This window comes from Rhinolophus ferrumequinum, chromosome 12 (genome assembly GCF_004115265.2).
Source record: "Rhinolophus ferrumequinum isolate MPI-CBG mRhiFer1 chromosome 12, mRhiFer1_v1.p, whole genome shotgun sequence".
Classification (NCBI taxonomy): domain Eukaryota; kingdom Metazoa; phylum Chordata; class Mammalia; order Chiroptera; family Rhinolophidae; genus Rhinolophus; species Rhinolophus ferrumequinum.
The window spans coordinates 30,857,010-30,875,616 of NC_046295.1; the positions used below are offsets into that span (position 1 = coordinate 30,857,010).

Consider the following 18,607-nt stretch of genomic DNA (forward strand, 5'->3'; position numbering starts at 1 on the left):
GTTGAAATCTACCAGTAAAAGTACTGTCTTTCCTAATTTCAGTTAGTTGCTCCTGAAAATTAATATTAAGGTTCTGCTGTGCTACATAACCTTCATTTGCCCTTTCAAATCCATTCTCCACCGTTGTGCACTGTGCTCTGGGCCCCAGGAGGCTGATTTCTAAGGACTGCATCAACTCGTCTGCCTTGTCCTGTGATTTCTGGGGGGAGTCAGTCAATTGGAGGCACTGACAGGAGGACAGAGAGGAAGGGATGTTTATTCTAACAGCCTTTTCTTTGCTAGACTGCAGGTTGTCAGTAAGTGCTCAATCACTGTGTGATGCTCTTCTACAATCACAGCTCTTTTAGTTCCAGTAACTATTGCTCTCCTTCCTCTGTTGGGCCTGCAATGATGGTAGCTCCCTGACTAGCCCAGGAGTGCTTCACCATCTCTTCATAGTTTCCCTTAACTTTGCCTGTACATTTGTAAATAGTCTTTTCATTGAACATCACTTCCTGTTTAGTATTCTTTCTTGCCAGCACGCTGAGGACTATACTTGCATTTTAATATTTTTTAAGTAAGTGGATTTTTAAAAGTGACTGAAACTATTTAGAATATTTTAAAGCAGGTTAGATAATTCTGTCTCCAAGTTTTAGTTGTACAGATTCAGTTTTTATAAGTGACACATTTACATCATCGTTTTGATAACAACAACAACAAAATCAAATAATAGTGGAAAACTTTCCAAACATCTGTTTTTAGTAGGGGGCCGGTGTTAATCCATATGTTAACCATAAGTAGAGCTTACTATCAGTTCACTTCCTTCTTAATACTTGTTTTAATAATTTCAGACAGAACTGAGCCTCTGAATTCTCATATTTGGAATGTATTAACAACACAGAAAAGACCATTCATGCTTTGTGGGGGGAAAAAAAGGAAAAGAAAGGGTAGCTATAAAACTCAGTGAGTCAACCATAATTATTGCGGAGCTTTTGCTTATAGGTAGCAGTCTGTTATTTTCACACTACTATCAGATTGATTTCATGAAATAATTTTCCTAGTAGGCAGGAAAAAAACTTGAATTTTTAGAAAGGGAGAGTTATTTTAGTGTATTATTTGATCATTGATTAATTATGTGACAATTCTTATTTTAAGGTGAGACACTGCATTTTATTCCCCGATAAATGAAACTCCAGTAGTTAGTAACAGATGTTTACTCAGGATTTTTTTACTGTGGACAAAATAGATGACTAGAATTTTCGACTTTAATTATGTTTGTAAATTTAAAATGAAAAATAAACAATTTGGCTTGTATCCATCCAAATACCATGTGTACAAATACACACACACACACACACACACACACGAGGCTGTGAAGATAATAACTATTAACAAAACAAAGTCTATATCCTGGATCATTCATTCTTGTGGGGAGATTTAATTAATTTAATTACCAAATAAATACATAATTATATAATTCAATGTAGTGATAATATGAAGAAAAGGAAACCAGGGTAAGGGAACAGAGTGACGGGATCCTATACCAGTTAGGGAAGCCTCGCAGATAAGCTGGCATTTGAACAGAGATTTGAGTGAAGTGATGGTTCCTAGCCATGCAAAAATCTGGGGGAAGAAGGCCTTCCAAGAGGAAGATGAGGTGCAAAGTAGTTGTTGGTGTGACTGAGAATAACAAGGACACTTTTGTGGCCAGGATACAAAAAGCTAAGGGCAGAGTGGTAGAAAATGAGGTCTGGAAAGGTAGATGAGGGCCATATCTCACTAGGTCTTGCAGGCCTTCAGAATTTAGGATTATATTTTAAGTAGCCTAGAAGGCTTTGGAGGAGACAGAGCAGGGAGTGACATGATCTGATTGCCTTATAAAAGGATTGCCAGGGTCACTGCATGAAGAATAGACTGTAGAGAGATCACAGTAGAACCCAGGAGACCTGTCATGAAGAGTGCAATAGTCTAGGGGAGAATTTGAACTCATACATGTACACAAGTACACACACTACTGAGTGCAGTATGTATGATGAGTACATATCAATTTACCTAATTTCTTTTAATGGGTGGATGCTGTTTCATGTTGTCGGTACATTACCTTATTTGATCTATCTCATATCAAAGGACATTTGTTTCCAGGTTGTTCTTTTTAAATAACAAACACTGTGTGTGTGTGTGTGTGTGTGTGTGTGTGATTGCTCCATGTTGTGGAGATGTGTCTAATAGGGTAACTCCCTAGGTGCATTATGGGTAAAAGGATATGTGCAAATTAAGTCTTCATGATTATTACCAAATTGACTTCCGAAAAGGCTGTGCCAATTTTACATACTCACTAATGTAAAATGAGAATTTTTCTTTCTTTAGACCTGCTCCAACACTGAGTAATATCAGTCTTTTTTTAAAAATATCAGTCTTTTAATCTTTGTTGATTTGAGAGAAACATCATAGTTTTCTTTTTTTTTAATTGTGAATGATAAGTATCAAAGCTTATAAATTCTTATTTCTGATTAGTAATAAAGGATATTAATTCCTCTTTGGTCTTTTTCTGAGAAAATACTATTAAAAATAATTTATAATTTTATCTTCTCTACTTACGAGACTGAAGTTAAGGGTAAAATTGAGTTTCTGGCTTGTTTATATAACAATTTAGCCACATGACTTATTATTTCCCTCAACTCTCGTTATCGCCAATATTCTACATACACTGTGACCTCTTGAGATGCTATCATGTTCAATGTAATATTGTTTATTAATGTTCTCTTCTATTAGTATTGATGAGGAAGTAATTAAAATTACAGACCTAGTTCACCAGTCAAAACGGTTTCCTAAAATGAACCCAAGTATGATATATCCATTTAGTATCTGTTATTGCCAGTCATCTTATTTTCTTTAGATTTACACCCCCCTTTGCTCCCAGCCCAGTTAGCCATCATACAGATGTAATGTTTTTGTGCATAAAAGAATCACAGCCTGAAGAGTATGGTTAGATTAGCCCAAATTCTTCAGAATTACTGGCAAAAACCATTTTAAAGTTCATGCCTTAAAGCTGAATTAGTCAAAATATCTCCTTATAACAGAGAAAACACATGATAGTGCACAGTTCAGTAGAACCCTGCAATCACACCATTTGTGTAAGATTGTTACAAAGTTATTCTAAGTGAACATAGTCCAAGATGGATAGGAGTTTGGTTGTATTTCATGCTATAAAGGTTTATGTTCTGGTGAACATTTAGCCAATTTTATATTAAAGTCTGTAGGAAAGCAGGAAAATACGACTACAAGGTCAACTTATAATTTATATAGATTCTTATCCAGCACTTTGAATACTTACTTTGAGTATTGACTTGATTTTGCCATTGTGGAAACAACAACACATACAAAAGCTTTAGAGGCTCTGGCATATTTTACAAAGGTAGAAGAGCAGATGTTTTCGCTGGTGCTTTTTACAATTAATACAGATACAAATTCAGAAGTCAGTTTTTAGTCTAGACTTAAATACTTCATAAAGTTTAATGTAATGTTTCTTTTTCCAATGTAAGTGGTTTTAATCAGTTATTTAAAATTCACTAAGGGAATTTATGGATAATTAAGCAAATTGCTGAGAAACTTTTTCATCAATACCTTTCAATATCAGATTAGTAGCTTAGTGTATTAATAAAATATAGAGTAGGGAGACAGAAATAGTTGTGGTGAGGTTGAAGAGGAAATCTAGATTCTTAGATTCTTTTTATAGTTTAATCAGAAGGTTTCCAAATATACAATTATATAGTGTAATGCTTACAACTTAAAATTACATATTTTAATGCTTCAAATATATATTTTTTTTATTAAATAAATATATTAAAAATATATATATTTTTTATTTTTAATGTTTTTTTTTAGTTTTATTTATTGGGGTGACATTGGTTAATAAAATTATATAGGTTTCAAGTGTACAATTCTGTAATACATTTTATGTATATTGCATTATGTGTTCACCACTCAAAGTCAAGTCTTATCTGTCATCATATATTTGACCCCCTTTACCTTCTTTCACCCCCCCTTTTCCTTTTGGTAACCACCATACTGTTGTATGTGTCTATGAGTTTTTGTTTGTTTGTCTTGTTCATTTGTCGTTTTCAGTTTTAGATGCCACATATGAGTAAAATCATATGGTTCTTGACTTTTTTCCATGTGATTTGTTTCACTTAGCATAATATTTTCAAGATCCATCCATGTTGTCGCAAATGGCAGTGTTTCATCTTTTCTTTTGGCTGAGTAGTATTCCATTGAATATGTACACATTTATAATTTCTTCAGTGTTTATTGTAAATTTTCTGTTCCCAAATCTTTTTGTAGTATTGTACATTTTCACATACCAATGATAGGTATGTAGTATGAAATATATGAAGAGATGTGAAGATAAGCTACATTGAATTTTGCAAACAGTAAACTTTTTTTCCATTAAAGAGATAGTGCTTTAATCCTTAATTTTAATGCTTCAGTTTTATATATATTTTTTTAAATGTAAGGAAGGGACTATCACTCAGACTGATTTTATAACATGAAAATTATAAAATATGTAAGGATGGTAAAAATCTGGAGCATAGCTAAGTAAGGTTTATGTAGTTAGCAAAAGGGATTCTTCTTAAGATGCTGGTTAAGGGGGTTTAATTGCTTACCCAGAAGGTTTGACCTTGTGAATTGACTTATTCTTCTCCAAGGCACTTGAGAGAAAAGACAACGATAGCAGTTACATCTAGAGGCTATTATGGATTGGAGGATGAGAAGGGAACTGCATGTACTTCAACAAGGCGTCGGTCAACAACTCGAAGTTTGGCAGGCTTGACAAGTGGAGTTTTTGAATCTATAATGGTTCAAGTTTTGAGACAGGAAGAACAGCTGAGAGCAAAAGAAGAAAAAAGGTAAATGTTAAAAAAAAATTAAGTTCATGTTGTTCAAATTTCCAGGAACTACTTTACAAAGAGTAGCTGTGTAACTTTTGTGTGCCCATATCAAATTTCTGGGCCCGTTTTAGTAGTGTTCCAAAATGCCTTGTTACCTAAATATGAATTTATAATGAAATATCACAATGAATTTGTTTAAAAATACAGTTTTTAAATCAAATTATTTTGAAGAAATACAAAAATACTTCTTATAAAAGATTTCAGAATGTTTTCTAGATTTTCTTTCAAAATGAATTACTAATTTTAGGTTAGAGGAATTGTATATAGATTTGTATAGCTTTAGAATAGACTTATAGACCTTTAAAATTAGGAGAAACTCCATAGATTATATAATTTAAAATGACACATAGGTTCACCTCTGCGAGTTCCTCCAGTGATACTAATTTCCCACATAACTATGCTTACTTTGGGTTCGTCAGGAAAGAATGTTTTGCTCAATTAGTGTTAATCTTCTAGGGTCTGGGAGCACAGATTGATGATACTTATTACTTAAGACAAAAGAGACTAGGGTCCAAACAGGTAAGTGAGCACTCAAAAGAGACTGCTAATTTTTATACTAAATCAAGTCTCAAACTATGTCAGGAATGATGGTTGATGTAATAGGGAACTGCTAATGCTACTAAAAGGCAATTTATAATATATTGTTGCTCCTCTCATAGTAATAAATATAGCTTGCTTTGATATTTGTAGGATTAACACTCAACCTTGAGACTTTATACCACCACAGTTTTTATAATTGGGAACCCACTGTAAAATACTTTAGTATTTTGTACTTGTGCTATAGCAAAGGGGATTTAATGGAAAGGAATAAAGATTAACCTGGTAATAGTGTGTAATAGATTAGAATGGCGAGAAATTAAAGACAAGTAAGTCTTGTAGGAAGAAGGCTATAAGTAGTCTGGGTAGGCTTCCACTACTGGAGTCCAGAAATACGGAGAGGTCATTGTTCTAGGAACAATCACTAGGACTTAATACCTTCCTTGATACAGAAAGAACAAGGAAGAAACAAAGATGAGTCAGGATGTAGTTGTAATAATAGTGATAGTAGCAATAAGAAGATTTAAAAAAGACTGAGTAACATTTATTGAGTATGACTATTTGCCAGGTTTAGCTCTTAAGCCCCTTATATGGATTCAACATTTATTTTGAGGCACAGAGAGGTTAAATTTGACCAAGGACAGACAATTTTTGAGTGGTAGTCAAGATTTGAACACAGGCAGTTTGGCTAAAACTTGTGCTCTTAAGCAATATGCTATTCTTGTAATTTGTAAGATGATGGAACCAGCAAAGAACAAAGAGCTCGAGTCTATGGTGTGGGGAGAGATCAGTGAAATCTGGTTTTTAATAATTTGTTTGAAGTGATGAGACAGCATTAAGCATCCAAGAAGGAATGGCTAATAGGAAAATACAAATATGACTACATCTTTTCTTTTCTCCAATTTTACATATATTTTTGTGTGTCCATAAGTGAATAAAACATGGGGAGAAATCTTTCATTAAATGTCTTAGTGATTATGATAATGTAATGGAGTAATATGAATTAAGTTTTCTTTGTGTATAGTGTTTACTTTTTTAAGTCTTTTAAGCATAGATCGAATAAATAAAATTATAATAAAGGCCCATATACTCACTACTGAGCAATTTTTAAAGAAATTAAATGTGTATAATCAAGATTTCCTGTAATTTTACCATGTTTCCCCGAAAATAAGACCTAGCCAGGCAGTCAGCTGTAAAGCATCTTTTGGAGCAAAAATTCATGTAAGACCAGGTATTATATATTATATTATATTACATTATATTAATTATATATTAGACCCAATCTTATACTATAGTAAAATAAGACCAGGTCTTATATTAATTTTTGCTGTAAAAGACTCATTAGAGCTGATTGGCCAGCTAGGCCTTATTTTCGGGGAAACATGTAACAATTCTTTTATATACTCTGGATGGAACTTCTTTGTCATATAGGTGTATGCATTGCAGATGTTTTCTTCCAGTCTAAGGCCTGCCTTTTCATTTTCAGTGTTTTTTGAGGAAGAGAAAATATTAGCTTTGAGTTTGATTTTTTTTTTTTTTTTTAATGTTTTGGGCTTTCTGAAGAAATCTGAGCTAAGAAAGATTTCTAATCTTTCTAAGATCTAAGAAATCTTAGCTTACTCAAGGTTATGAAGTTTTTTTTTTCCTTTTTATTTCCCCAGAAATTTCTAAGTTTTATTTTTTTATGGTTAGGCCTATAATCCATTTGAAATTAGTTTTTCCATGTGGTTTGAAGTAAGGATAAAAGTTTATTTTTCTTCTGTATGGATAGCCAGTTGTTCCAGTATCATTTGTTGAAAAAAACTGTTCTTTCATCACTGTATTACTCTTGCATCTTTGTTGAAAATCAGTTGAACATATATTTGTGAGTCTTTCTGGACTTCTGTTTGTTCCATTTATCTGTAGGTGAGTCTTTATGCTAATAACATATTGACTTGATTACTATAGCCTTATAAAAAGCCTTGAAATTTGATAATATGAATCTTCCAACTTTGTGTTTTGCTTTCTGTTGTGTTTTTTTTTTCCAAAATTGTTGGGCTATATTAGGATTTTTGTATTTCTGTGTGACTTCAGAATCATACTGTTGATTCATACAAAAAAAAACACCAAAAGCTTGAGGGAGTTTTGATTGAGATTGAGTGGAAGTTATCAGTTAATTTCAAGATAATTATTTAATTTCTCTCAGCAATGTTTTATAGTTTTCAGTGTACACATTTTCCATCTATTAGGTTACTTTATCCCTACATATTTCATGTTTTCGATGCAATTGTAAATTACTTTTAAAAATCAGTTTATAATTTTTTGTTGTTAATATATAGAAATACAGTTGATTTTAATATAGTGAAAATCAAAAAACTTTTGTCTATTTCTACTCTTGAGTTTGAAAGATTTTGCTTCAGGTAGTTTGAAACTCTGATATTGGATGCATACATATTTATGATTCTTAGGAGGTTTTTTTGTGTTGTTTTTTTTTTGATGGATTGACTTCTTATTGTTATGAATGTCCCTTTTTATCCCTGATAATATTTGTAACATTTTTAATATTGCATTTTATTTTCACTATTGGTTTATTAGCTATACATCATTATTTGAATTTTTTTAGTGGCTTCTCTAGGGTTTACAAGATGTGCTTAACTTAATCACAGTTAACTTCAAATATTGTACCACTTTATGGTATGCTTCCATTTACCTTTCCCATCTTGTTCGCTGTTGTCATAAATTTTACTTCTACTTGTGTTATAAACCCCAATACACTGTTATTGTGTATGTTTTAAAGTTACCTTTTGAAGAAATTTAAGATCGAGGAGAAAAAGTATTTTATATTTATCCATACCTTTACCCTTCTCAACATTTTCTGCCTTCCTTTGTATTAATCCATAATGCTGTCTGGTGTCATTTTTCTACTGCCTAAAGAACTTCTTGTAGCATTTCTTATGTAGGTCTGCCAGTGATGAATTCTGAGCTTTTATTTTTGGTCTGAAACGTTTTTGTTTTGCCTTATGTTTTGAAGGAGAATGATTTTAGGTTTACAGGTTTTTATTTATTTTTTTGGTTTTCTTTTTTCCTATCAGCATTTTAAGCATGACGTATTTTACCGTATGTAGTTTTTGAAGGGAAGTCTTCTGTTCTCTTTATCTTTGTTCCTCTAGTCATAATTTATCTTATTTCTCTGATTGCTTTTAAGATTTTATCTTACTGATTTTCAGCAATTTGATTGTAATGTGCCTTTGGCTTGGGATTGAGTTTATGTATGTGTGTGTTGATTATCTTGCTCGGGGTTCATTTTGCTTCTCTGATCTATGCTATAGGCTTTCAGTCTTCCTCTCTGTGGTAAGTTTTCAAGCTTACTCTTCTTCTGCAGTGTCTAATCCAGGGATCTTTTTATTTCAGATACTGTATTTTTTCAACTCTATAAGTTACATTTAGCTCTTTTTTTTAATATCTTCTTTTCTCATCATTCTGCTCATGTTTTAATGTCCTTTATCTGCTAGGTCTTAGTCCTTTCTGGGTCTTTGAATTGAATGATATTTTTCCTGGTTATATGTTACATTTTCTGCTTCTTGGAACAGTCGGTGTTTTTATTTTCTTAATTGGGAACTGGACATTGTGAATGTTACCTTGTTGAGTAAAGGGGATTGGGCTTTGTTCTTGCAGGGAGTTAAGTTCCCTGTGGATCAATTTGATGATCCCTTCAAGTCCAGGTTTTAAACTGTTCTAGGGTGGATCTAGAATAGCCTTTACTCCATTTCAACTCTACTAATGAGATCTGACCTCTTGGGGGTCTCTACTGAATTCCCCCAGGTGATGACTGAGGACTATGCACCTCATCTCGTCTCCCCATTGTGTGTAAGCTCTCTGAGTTTACAATTTCCTGGCCATTCTTGTCAAACTTTGTCAAGTTTTACTCTACGCAGTCACGAGCTGTTATTCAGAAGTCTCAAGGGGACGCTTCTGTAGATTTCTGAAGCTTTTTCCTGCACAGCTTCCTTCTTTTTGGAATTGTCTTACAACTTGTAGGTGCCTCATCCTGCCCCAGTGCATATTTCCATCTCCTCAACTCAACTCCACTGGACTGTTGGGGTTTTCCTTCCCTGCTGTTACCTTCCCTGCTGTAGTGTGGAAATTGCCTTTAGTCAGAAAGCCAGGTGATTATAGGGATCACCTTTTTTCACTTTTTGGGGGATCACAGTTCTGACTGTTTGATATTCAGTGTCTAAAAAATTGGTTTCATGTATATATTTATTGGGGTAACAATGGTTAGTAAAATTATATAGGTTTCAAGTGTACATTTCTATAATAGGAGGTGTGACAATTAAGTTCCCGAACTTGTTGCAACAATATTGCTAAGCCTTTTTGGTATCAGAGGGATTATTCATTAGGAATTTTACTACCTGGACAGTTAACCAAGTTATTATTTGGAAGTGCTGGAAAAGGCTGCATGAAAAAGTTAGACGGCCTGAACTTCTCGCCAACAGTTCATGGCTCTTGCATCATGACCCCAGCTCACACGGCACTGTCTGTGAGGGAGTTTTTAGCCAGTAAACAAATAACTGTATTGGAACCCTCTCTACTCACCTGATCTGGCCCCCAATGACTCCTTTCTTTACCCAAAGATAAAGGAAATATTGAAAGGAAGACATTTTGATGACATTCAGGACATTGAGGGTAATACGACGACAGCTTTGATGGCCATTACAGAAAAAGAGTTCCAAAATTGCTTTGCAGGGTGGACTAGGCACTGGCATCAGTGCATAGCTTCCCAAGGGGAGTACTTTGAAGGTGACCATAGTGATATTCAGCAACGAGTTATGTAACACTTTTCTAGGATCAGTTCGCGAACTTAATTGTCTACCCTTGTTTTATTGGTGTGTGTGTACCTTCAGTCTGCTTTGAATCTTATGGTCATGGCAAGTTCTTTAATATTTTAGGGAATGTTGATCACAATAATGTGATCTTAAAGTTGTTATATTGATAAAGTTGAGGTTATGTTGATAAAGTAGTTACCATCATATTGGTTCTATATAAAGTAATAAATTATACCAATAAAATGTCTTATGTATCCTTAACTTAAAGAATAAACTTGATGTACCTCCTTCCCAACAACACATAGATTTTCAGCCTTTTTAACTCGTCACTCTTTCTCAATATTAAATGTCATCATTGTCCAATATTTTAGTTTTATCTGGTTCTTAACTACCCACATCTCAAATTTTTGTCCAAGAGCCTCTTCTTTTCTCATGTTATACTTTTCTTCATGAGTGATTTCATCCATGCCCATACCACATATATGCAGAAGACTTATAGATCCATGTCTTTTGCCCAGACTTCTCTAAGTTTCAGGTCTAATTGCCTACTTGTTCTCTGTTTGTGTTATCTTTCAGTGTCAGTGTCTCTTATCTGTCAGGAAATATGTGGTGCATTCAAAGTAGGATATTCTAAAGAGCGTTTACTTCCAAAGGGGTTGGGATACATACAGCGGGACATTAAGAGATAAGACTGTTAACCAGGGTGAGTTAGAGGGAGTAGCTACTGGTACCCAGGAGAAAGTTATAAAGAAGAGACTGTATTGAGATGATACCTTCTTTTGAAGGACACAGAGAGGGAGCCAGTGGAATAAATATTTTACCCTAATTTCTCTGATCACCTGCCAGTGCTCCTTGACTGAACCTAAGAGAAACTAGTGAGTAAGGTTGCTTGTTGATACAGATAAAATATACAGGGAAGGGCAGAGCGTAGATCTGGAGGCAAACAAAAGATTTGGTATAGATATCTTCTTCAAATTGATTACATCTAAAATTTACTATGAAAGGATGATCTTTTCTCTTAAAACTTGATCCTACTATAATGTTCCCTATATTGGTGAGTGGCTCCATTGTCTATTGGATTATGCAATTTAGGAACCTTACTTAGTTATTTAGGGATCCATCTATGACACCTTACTTTTTCTCACATATAAATCAAATCCATCTCCAAATCTTGACAATTTTATTTCCTAAATCTCTCCTGAGTCTGCCCACTTCACTTCCTTCTATCTTTTCTGTCTCCATTCAGTTCCTTCATCTCTCATGTAGACTACTGTTCTCTTTATTGGTTTAAATGTCCATGCTTGCCTCATTCCAGTCTTTTTTTCACATTAAAGCTAGAATGAACTTTTCCAGATGTAAATTTGATCATGCCACTTACCTATTCCATTACCTACCATATACCCAAAACAAAGCAAGTACAGTTGACCCTTGAACAACAGGGGTTAGGAGTGCTGACCCTCCGCACAGTCAAAAATCCACATAAAACTTTTGACTCCCCCAAAGCTTAACTACTAATAGCCTACTGTTGACCACAAGCCTCGACAATAACATAAACTGTTGGTTAAAACATATATTTTGTGTTACATACATTATATACTGTATTCTTACAATAAAGTAAGCTAGAGAAAAGAAAATCATAAGAGGAAACACAGTTACTGTAATGTACTAATACTGTAAATTATATCATCTGTTTATTTATAAGATGAATTGTCTATCAGTACCTATATCAATATTGTCTTGTATACAAAATACTGTGTATTACTAACAGTAGACATCAAAAATGAAAATATAATGTGAAAAAGAAATTCATATTTGTTTACAGGTATAATGATTTATGCATTAATAATGAAGAAACAGCAATATGATTGCTTTATGGTAGCCTCATGTAATCAGTACAAGCTTCACAGTAGTAAGAAAATTTCCAAAAATTTCCAAAAATTTTTCCGATATGTTTATTGAAAAAAAATTTTCATGTTAGTGGACCCATGCAGTTCAGACCTGTGTTGTTCATGAGTCAGCTGCACACACAAAAACTTTAATGACTAAGTATAATTTATAAGACCCTGATTTCATTTTTTGGCCTCATCTTACCTCTCTAATCTCATTATCTTTCTTTCCCTCATTTTTGTTATCCTAGCTACAGTGGCTTGCTTTTCCTCTCTTGAGTGCCACATAAAAGATTAACTTTATGTGCATACAAATTTAGAGTTCACATAATAACACCTGTAAAATACATCAAGATTGGTGGGATTTTTAACCTGTTTTCTAAATTTTCTAAAGTAAGCGTGCTTTTCTTTATAATTGAAAATTATGAGAAGTATTAAAATTTGTAATGTGCAACAGGCAGAGTGTTTTAAATGTCTTTTAAGCCTATCCCAAGATTTCTTTTGAGTCCTCAGAAGGAAAATGTGACATTTAAGCAGTAACATGTGGTATGATACATGGGACTGCTAAACAAAGACTCCCTTCCTCTTTACAGTTACCATCCCTTATCATGATACCTGAAATTCTATCAATATAATACTCTGTCAAGAGTTAGTCATAAGCTAGTAGAGATTATTGATAGTGTAAAATTAGATCTAGAAAGGGACTTTGAAATCATCATAAGGAAAGGTCATATTGGAAGACGGAAGAGTGCAAAGATCATAAAATTAATTACTGTAGTTTTGCCTTAGCCCTCCCTGGGCATAGGCTTTTTTTTTTTTTTTCAATAAAACCTTTGGCACAAGAGGTAAGAAGATAAAGTTTCCAACTCAAGTATTTTAAAACAACTTTTATATCAGAAATCCACATTGACAGCAAGCTGAACAATTCTAATATATATTAAAAGTAAAAATTTTTTTTAATCTGTTAAGTCCAACAACTAGGTCTCTGATTTGTGCTCAGTTCCAGTTAAAGGAAGGGAGTCCCCGCTCCATATTTTAACTTTTATACAGTAGTTTCCCTTGTTGTACAGTATATGCCATAGAAAGTAATGGTTTCTTATATCACATGGTAAAAATCCAAAATCCTGGCATTCCTCTATTACTATCTTTATTTGGACAGCATTGGAAACCAATGCAAAGGAGATGACAAATGATGCATGTTGAACAAAGAAGAATAAATATTGAGTATGGCTTCGTAGTCTGGCCATCTTCAGGTAAATGCTGATAGGACAGCAAGTGATCTTGAAGCCGATTGGTATGCAGAGGCACTGTTGATCAGGAGACAGCAACTTACAAGTCAGAGTTCTGGGAAAACTGAATGAAAGGGCTGGTTAATTTATAGTTGCTGAAACAGTCTTTAAGGTACTTAAGACTACTGCATTCTGTTTATAATGGTGACCTTGACCCATTAAGGAAAAATATTTTATATACCTTGTTTAATAAGCGGTAAAGTATATAATACATTTTAGATAATTTAAACAATAAAATTGGTTAAAATTGAATGTTAGCTCTCATCAAATAAATTTCTGTTAATCTGGAATATGACATTATTAGCAGTTTTAATCATTAAAGTCTACTTTAGCTGCATTAAAAATATTGGATCTCGGGGCGACCAGATGGCTCAGTTGGTTAGAGCTCCAGCTCTGAACAAAAATATTGGATCTCGGGGTAGCCAGTTAGCTCAGTTGGTTAGAGCGTGGTGCTAGTAACACCAAAGTTGCCGGTTCGATCCCCACATGGGCCACAGTTAGCTGTGCCTTCCTTAAAAAAAAAAAAATGATGTGTGTGTATTTGCACGTGTGTGTGTACACACACACACACAAAATATTGGATCTGTTCACCATTCTTTTTTGACAACTGGATACCAGAAATCGTGTATATGATTTTTATACTCTTGTTTCATATATTTGTATAAAGTTATTGGTATTTTATTGATTTGGAAATCACTGGAGTTAAAACAAAAATGTTTTCTACATTTTTGTGAAATGAAACTATGATGTATGATTAAGTGATTTATTTTCAAATTCTCCGTAACATTAAGTAACAAAGTGACTTAATGAAGTACACATTTATCGTTTGTAACCACCCAGCATTTTTGAACATCTTCCGTACATTTTGGTAATTTCTCATATTATAAATTTTACTTCCCAAAGTAGAAGCCAGAAAATTTATATCCTTATACCCACCCTCACACAGCTAAAGTAGAGGCATGTCATGTTCTTCACACTTGAAATTGCTTGGGAGCTACATGAGGTGGCAGTCTTGGGCAGGGGAGTGTATGTTTTGACACAAGTGGTGGTGGGAGCTTCTGGTATTTCTAGGTTCCTAGTATCAGAGGTGCCAAGTAGTGGTAGCAGTCTAGTTTTTCCTGGAGAGTCTCCCAAAGTGTGATTGGGATTCAAATCTTCCTATCTTCTAAGTTTGGCTCTCTGATCCTTAACAGAGTTTATGTAAGCTCCCTATTAATCTTTAAATAAATTCCTTTTCTGCTTTGACTAACCAGAGGAAATTCTTTTGTTGGCAGCTAAGTAAGAAGCTTGACTGAACACTTAATATGCATGGTTGGTTTTCCTAAAATACAGTATCATATATTATTCACTCTAGAAAATATAAATAAATGTCTTTCATTTTTCATGCTACTAATTTGCATACATTGTATTGGTTCCTGAATTAATGGATTATTTTGGATTAAAGCTCCTATATATGTTTCTCTTAAAGAGCTTCACCTTTTGGCATCCTCACACATGGTAATCATTCAATAAAAGTTTATAAAAGTAGTAACATTAATATTAAGATACTTTAAAACATAATTTTTTTTGTAAAGCTCGTTAGAAATATTCCTACTAAGTTATACATGACCAAAATAACCTTAGGCACAGCTTCTGTTAGTATTTTTTTCACCCAGTACCGTGTTTCTCCGAAAATAAGACCTAGCCGGACCATCAGCTCTAATGCGTCTTTTGGAGCAAAAATTAATATAAGACCCGGTCTTATTTTAATATAAGACCATGTATAATATAATATAATGTAATATGATACTGGGTCTTATATTTATTTCTGCTCCAAAATACATATTAGAGCTGATGGTCTGGCTAGCTCTTATTTTCGGGGAAACACAGTAGATTGAAATAACTATTTGACTTGGAGCTGATGGGTCCTAGAAAAAGACACTTTAAAAAAAAAAACAATAGAAAACTACTAGTCTGTCTTTTTTAAAATTTTTGACTTTACCCATGTTTTCAATTTCTTTTCACTAAGTATTGTATCGTCCATGTCCTGTAATTTCTATATCTAGTTTTTGGGGGGCCGTGTTTTTTTCCTGCACTTCATAGTACCTTATTTACTTTCATATTTTGTTATTTTGACTATGAACTTGTTTCTTGTCACTGTATCAGTGGGAGTTTCTAAAGATCTAAGTATAAGTTTCTTTCCTTTAGAGATTTGATTTTTTTTTTCTGTTCGAATACCTGACAACAGTTTGGGCATGAGATCACATTAAACACATTTCTTAGTGATGTTTTTCTGAGCACCCTGGAAATGTGACTGGAGGAAGTAAAATCCACATGAGAGTCAATTTGTAGTTATAAAATCTTAGGCCAGATTTTATTATTTTTTTCCATTCACCACTCCTATTGTGAAGATAATTTTCCTTGCAGTCCCCTAGTTGGGGATAGGGAAAGGAAGTGTTGTTTCTAGTACACACTCCTACTGATTATGTGGGCTTTTGGAGTCCCAGCTTTGTATTGGGGAAGCCAGATTCTGTCAGCCCACCACCAAGCCCATTCAGTAAAAAAATTAAAACTTTTTAAAACTGTAAGCACATTTCAGAAACGATGAATTTTATTAAAAATTTCTAGCATTATTTGAATGTTTAAATGTGATTAATATACGTAAATGCCAAATCACAAATGACAGTTTATTAATTTTTTAATGAACTAACATTACTTGATCAGATAATTTTGTTATATCTGTAATAGCAAAGTAGTTAAGAGTGTGACCTGTCAGCTAAAAATGTAAAAGTAGGCTTAAAAAAAAAATCCTAATACTGCTAAAATAATGTTCTTACTGTGTATTTGTTTTAACAAAGTGCAATATGATAGTACAGAAAAATAGCGACTGTCAGACATACTTCAGTTTTCATTTAGAGCCCAACAATTACTCACATTTCAATGTTTTCATACATCTTTTCTAGAGGAAGTGTTCTTATTCTTGAAAAATCAAAAGTAAGATGAATTATGACATTTTTTCCCTCCTTTGTTGTTATTCTAATTTCTCATCCAAAACTTTTATTTTCTTTTTTATACAGCTTTATTGAAGTAAAATTCATATACCATACAGTTCACCTACTTACAGTGTAGTTTCAGTTGTTAGTATATTCAGAGTTGTGCAGTCATCACTGCAGTCAAATTTAGAACATTTCATCACCCCAAAAAGCAAGATTGTTAACTGGGACTCCCCATTTTCCCCGACCTCCCCAATTCTAGGAAAGCACTAATCTACTTTCCCGTCTCTATAAATTCTGGACATTTTATATCAATGGAAATGAATTATACAATATGTGGTCTTTTGCGGATGGCTTCTTTCACTTAGTATCATGTTTTCAAGGTTGATCCATATTGTAGCATGTGTCAGCTCTTCATTTGTTTTATTGCCAAATAATATTCTGTTATGTGGATATGCCACATTTTATTTATCCATTCAGGAGTTGATAGACATTTGGGGTGTTTCCATTCTTTGGCTGTTATGAATAATACAGCTATGAACATTCACGTACAGTTGTTTTGTGTGGACATAAATTTTCATTTCTTTGGGGTATATACCTAGGAGTAGAATTGCTGGCTTACATGATAATGCTGTTTAACCTTCTAAGGAACTGTTAAACTGTTTTCTAAAGCAGCTGTATCCTTTCCAGTGTATGAAGTTTCCAATTTCTCTACCTTTTTACCAATACTTGTGGTTCTCTCTCTTAATTATCTTAATGGGTATGAATTGGTATCTTACTGTGGGTTTGATTTACCTTTCTCTACTGCGTAACAATGTTGAGCATCTCTTCATGTGCTTATTGTTCATTTGTATATCTTCAGAGAAATGTCTATTCAGACCCTTTGCCCACTTTTTAATCAGGTTATTTGTCCTTTTATTATTTAGTTGTAGCGTTCCTTATATTTTCTACATAGAAGTTTCTTATATATGATTTGCAAAAATTTTCTCTATTTTTTTCTTTTATTGCCTGTGCTTTTCGTGTCATATCTAAGAACACGTTGCCTAATACAAGATCACAAAGATTTGTGTCTTTCTTTTCATCTAATTTAAATTGTTTTAATTAAGAAGATTTTGTTGCAATGTCAGTAAAGAAATTTTTAAGGGGGACAAAATACCCATAATCCCATCAACCTAGGAATAATTTATTTTTGAAATACTATCATGTCCTTGTTCAATGTATGCATATTTTCATTATTGCTAGTATTTGTTAACTACTATGTTGTGTTCTGATATTTTTGTGTTTCTATATATGATATTTGTAATTTCAATTTTTAAGGCTACATAATATAGCCAGCTCATTTGCCAGTTGTGGAATACAACTTTTTTTTTTTTTTTTAAAGATTTTATTGGGGGCGGGGAACAGGACTTTATTGGGGAACAGTGTGTATTTCCAGACCTTTTTTTCCAAGTCAAGTTGTTGTCCTTTCAATCTTAGTTGTGGAGGGTGCCATTCAGCTTCAAGTTGTCCTTTCAGTCTTAGTTGTGCGCAGCTCAGTTTCTAGTTGCAGTTTCTAGTTGCAGGGGGTGCAGACCACCATCCCTTGTGGGAGTTGAACCGGCAACCTTGTGGAGAGGACGTGCTCCAACCAACTGAGCCATCCGGGAGCTCAGTGGCAGCTCAGCTCAAGGTGCCGTGCTCAATCTTAGATGCAGGGGGCGGAGCCCAGCATCCCTTGCGGGACTCGAGGAATTGAACTGGCAAGCAACCTTGTGGTTGAGAGCCCACTGGCCCATGTGGGAATCAAACCAGCAGCCTTCGGAGTTAGGAGCATGGAGCTCCAACCTCCTGAGCCACTGGGCTGGCCCACAACTTCTTTATAGTTTTGTTGTTGTTATATGACAAAACTCCAGTTAACACTGACAGACACATAACTTTTTGCCTCTATTGAATTATTTTCTTAGTTTAATTTTCTAGGAATGGAATTATGGGATCAAAGAATGTAAACATCTTTACAACTCCTATATGAGGTCACATTACTTATAGAAAGCACTAAAGTGTGCTTTTGTTGATTAAACAGGATTTGAAATTTTTTTCATTTATTTAGAAGTTGATGCACACTATAAGTTGCAGAATTTACTTTAAGTGGCAATATTGTCAGTGATAATCTATCAAAACCCATGGTCAAGTTAAATGTGTTTATTTTCATCT

At 33.8% G+C, this 18,607-nt stretch overlaps 1 protein-coding gene across 6 annotated transcripts in view; it reads left to right on the plus strand.

Moving 5' to 3' along the window:
* The window catches only part of KIAA2026 (KIAA2026 ortholog), an 84,491-nt gene that overhangs the window by 20,091 nt on the left and 45,793 nt on the right, over positions 1–18,607 (plus strand). For 5 of the 6 annotated variants that reach the window (XM_033122392.1, XM_033122390.1, XM_033122391.1 and 2 more), the window contains exon 2: positions 4,686–4,886. The exons of the other annotated variant lie outside the window; for it this stretch is intronic. In XM_033122392.1, the coding sequence (XP_032978283.1) occupies positions 4,686–4,886 (201 nt within the window). The remainder of the gene's footprint in view (positions 1–4,685; positions 4,887–18,607) is intronic. 6 annotated transcript variants of the gene reach the window in all.